This window comes from Elephantulus edwardii, unplaced genomic scaffold, assembly GCF_000299155.1.
Source record: "Elephantulus edwardii isolate Elephantulus edwardi_28Jun2011 unplaced genomic scaffold, EleEdw1.0 scaffold00145, whole genome shotgun sequence".
Classification (NCBI taxonomy): domain Eukaryota; kingdom Metazoa; phylum Chordata; class Mammalia; order Macroscelidea; family Macroscelididae; genus Elephantulus; species Elephantulus edwardii.
Window position 1 is genome coordinate 3,935,949 of NW_006399895.1, and position 4,017 is coordinate 3,939,965.

A 4,017-nucleotide genomic window follows, 5' to 3' on the forward strand; every position below is an offset into this window, starting at 1 on the left:
CTTCCTTTCCTGCGCTGTCCCTCCACCCTCCCAAACAAGACGTCCCTCTCCAAGGACTGGTCCTCCTCGCAACATGTCCAAAGTATGTCAGATGAAGCTTCAGAATCCTTGCCTCCAAGAAGGAGCCTGGCTTCACCCTCTCCAGGACAAATCTGTTTTGTTTTCCTAGCAGTCCATGGTACATTCAATAAATACTCTTCTCCAGCACCACAGCTTAAAGGCATCACTTCTCCTTCTATCCTCCCTAGTCATTGTCCAGCTCTCTCATGCATACCAAGTGATTGCAAAGATGATGGCATATATCAGGTGCACCTTAGTCTCCAGAAGTGAATATGAGGTGATCTCAGGACACAATGCTGCAGACCTCCACGCTGTTGGGTTACACTGGAAAATGTTGTTGTTGTTATGTGCCGTTGAGTTGCCTGCGACTCATAGCAACCCTATGTACAACAGCCCTAAACTCTGCTCTGTCCTGTGCCAATCGCACTGTCTCTGACACTCCCATCCCAATTAACCCAATCACCGAATCAATCCACCTCATAGAGGGCCTTCCTCTCCTGCGCTGTCCCTCCACCCTCCCAAGCATGATGTCCTTCTCCAAGAATCGGTCCCTCCTTATAACATGTCCAAAGTATGTCAGACGAAGCCTCAGAATCCTTGCCTCCAAGGAGCCACCCGGTTTAACCCTTTCCAGGACAAATCTGTTTGTTTTCCCAGCAGTCCATGGTATTCTCAATACTCTTCTCCAGCACCACAGCTCAAAGGCATCAATTCTCCTTCTATCCTCCTTGGTCATTGTCCAACTATCTGACGCATAACAGGTGACTGCGAAGACCAAAGCCTGTATCAGACACACATTAGTCTCCAAAGAGACACCATTGCTCTTCAGCACTTTGGAGAGGTCCCTAACAGCAGACTTTCCCATGGCAATGCGCCTTTTAATTTCCTGGCTGCTGGTGCCAAGACTGTTGACTATGGAGCCAAGCAAACTAAAGCTGTGTACAATCTCAATCTCTTCACCATCCATCCTGATGCTGCCAATTGGTATGCCACCCAGCTCCAGAGTATGAATGGGCTCTAAGTGAAAGCACGCCCTGCCAGTCTGAGGCTTGTCTATTCTGTTCCACCGACTGCTGTTGGACTCGGCAATGGGAACGCTATGCTCTGATTTGGGGTGTTGGTGGAGCTTCTTCAGATCATGGTTATACGACTGCCAACAGCCAACTGCCAAAACACACACTGCACAATCACACTTGGCAAAATTCATGGTATGCTGGTTGTCCTTCAAGTTATAAAAGGGAGGGTGAGATATTTCCCAACTTGATTTAAAAGAAAATATTAAGCAACTATGTAAGCAATGGAGAGGTGGCACCCTGATGTCACAAAAGTCACAAAGATGACATATTAATAACTGCTGATTGGGAAATGAAAGGCTAAACCTTTTCAATGAAGCAGGCTCTGGCAAAGAAGAAAAAGAGACATGTAGAATGCAACTTGAAAAAAAATGTATGTACACCAATGTTCACAGTAGCATTATTCACTGTTGCAAGAACATGGAAGCAGCCCAAATATCCAACCACAAACGAACAGATTGAGAAATCATGGTACATTCACACGATGTAATACTACGCAGCACACAGGAGCAATGATTTTGTAAATTACTGCCTAACTTGGGAGGGTTTGGAGAGCCATATGCTGAGTGAACTCAGTCCCCTATGGACAAACACCGTATAAGACCATTATTGTAGAGCGTGTATGAGGATTCAGGAGAGGAAGGGTGGGAGCAGAGGGGTGAGAATGGGCAGGGGCTATGTGTAGGGTGGTGGTGGTTAATCACAGGGTCACACAATTTGATGGGTAGGAGAGTAGGTGAAGGAAATGGGAAAGATCCGATGTGGAAAACAATGTATATTAACTTTGTAAGTAAATCAGTATAAAATAAAAATTTTATTTTAAATAAAAAATATAAATCACTGTATTAATAAAAAAACGAATGTATGACATACTATCGTTTCAATAACCATTGTTTTCAAGCATAGCTATTTTTATGCTTGAGAGGTTCTAAGGCTGTTGACAGAAGAAAAAGTAAAGCACATGACAGTACCAGTCACTCCTATCACACAACCTTAGGGTTTGTCAGGTTCCAGTCATCAAGGTGTTTCCAACTCGTTGGGACAGTAGGGGAGTGAGCGGGAGAAACAGAACAGAACTGCCTGAGGTCTGCCCGGGAAGTAATCATTACAGGAGCCAAATGCCAAGCCTTATGTCCCACTGTGAGCTTGAACTGTCAACTCTTCCGTTAGCAGACAATGGCTTAATCACTGTGCCACCAGGGTTATTTACAGAAGACCTTGTTTGATGTTATCAAGTGGCAGTTTACACAATATGCATTAGACACAAAGAATCACTGTTCTGAAGAGTATTTCCTCATGTGGTGACCACTATTTTTCTTCAACTGATCAAAGCAATGAGATCAAGTTCCAGCCTGCCTCACTTCTAACATGCTAACTCTGCTCTTCTGAAGATTTTCAAACAAGGTTAATCCTGGTTAGTGAGTGATAACATGCAACTATCACCTCACCAAAAAAATCACATACTCTCCAAAGTGAATATACAGCAAGTGTTGCTGAGCATTAAGCAAACGACCCAAACACAACATGTAGACCACACGTATCTCTCTGAAGGTGCCCAGTGGAAGAGTGCATTACTGGGTTGCTAACTCTGGTGACCTAATAATGGTAAGTAAGTACTTCTCTGCCAACTTTAAAGCACATGGTTCTAAATCCCCTGCTGCTCCAAGAGAGAAACCGGCACTATCTTTTCTTGTGCGATTCACAGCCCCTGAAAACTCACTGGAGGGTCAGCTTCCAACTGGATGACAAAGAAAAACCACCACCTAAACATCATCTGTTAAAAGCTACCACATGCTCCCTGGGAGGAAGCTGGGCAGTCTCCTCCCATGAAGATTTACAGCCCCAGCAATCTGAGGGTGGGTCCTTGTCTTTGAGAAACAACAGGAACACAGAAGCAGCTGTTCCAGGAATACAGTGGGTCTTTGGGAAACAGAGAAAAGGATAGAGATTCCTCATGTTGGTATGTTGTTGGTGTCCTCAGGCTCCTTTCAGTAAGTCAGTATGACCCATAACTACCCTGTGCAGAAGAGAAAACACTGCCTGTCCCACACCTTCCTCACAACCGCGCTGTGTGCCTCAATCTACTGGTGCAGCTGCTGTGTCCTGAGCCAGGGGACTCTGCACCTTAAAAAAAGAGACTTCTGGAGAGCTCTGGTGGCCTAGTGGCAAAAAGCTGCAACTGCAAGCTCAGAGGTGCACAGTTCAAATCTACCAGATGCTCTGCTAGAGGAGGAACAATGTCCTCCTGTACCAGTCAGATCTGATTTGACGGTACACACAAAAAATAATGAAATTTAAAAAAAGAACTTTTTTTTTTAAAAAAAGAGACTTCCCAGGCTGACACTTCAATTTCTTTATCTGTAATTTTTTTTTTTTTAGGGGGAACGTTATTTCAAGAGCAGTGCATTTCACAACCAGTTACTTTTAGTTCTTAATTTTCTAAGAATTGAATATTTTTAATATTATTTTTTAACTATCATACAGTCTGTGCTTGAACAGGAAGATACACTGTTATTTCATTAAGCACCATTTTATTCCTAGTTTCAAAGGAGATGCAAGTAATGTATATGGTAACTATTAGTGTTTAGTCTTACAAATTTCTCATAAAGATAGGCAGAAAACAAAAACAACGAGAAAGGCAAGAATCCACACTAGAGTACTAAAAATCTGGTAGATGTAAGGAGGCAGCAAATTTAATATCAGATCAGACCTCACAGACAAAAGAAGTCTAATGAGAAAAAAAGTCAAATCATGTACCTTAAAACGATTTGATTTTTTAAAAAGCAGATGATACAACCTTGCTTGATGAAAGTGAGGAGGACTTGAAACACTTGCTGCAGATCAAACACGACTGCCTTTAATATGCACTGCACCTTAACATCAA

At 43.0% G+C, this 4,017-nt stretch overlaps 1 protein-coding gene across 1 annotated transcript in view; it reads right to left on the minus strand.

Annotated features, from left to right (window-relative positions):
• LOC102847907 (pyridoxal-dependent decarboxylase domain-containing protein 1-like) overlaps positions 1-299 on the minus strand; it is a 43,439-nt gene extending 43,140 nt beyond the window's left edge. Inside the window, exon 1 of the mRNA XM_006894499.1 lies at positions 275-299. Coding sequence (XP_006894561.1) covers positions 275-299 — 25 coding nt within the window. The remainder of the gene's footprint in view (positions 1-274) is intronic.
• Between the last annotated feature and the right edge of the window lie 3,718 nt (positions 300-4,017).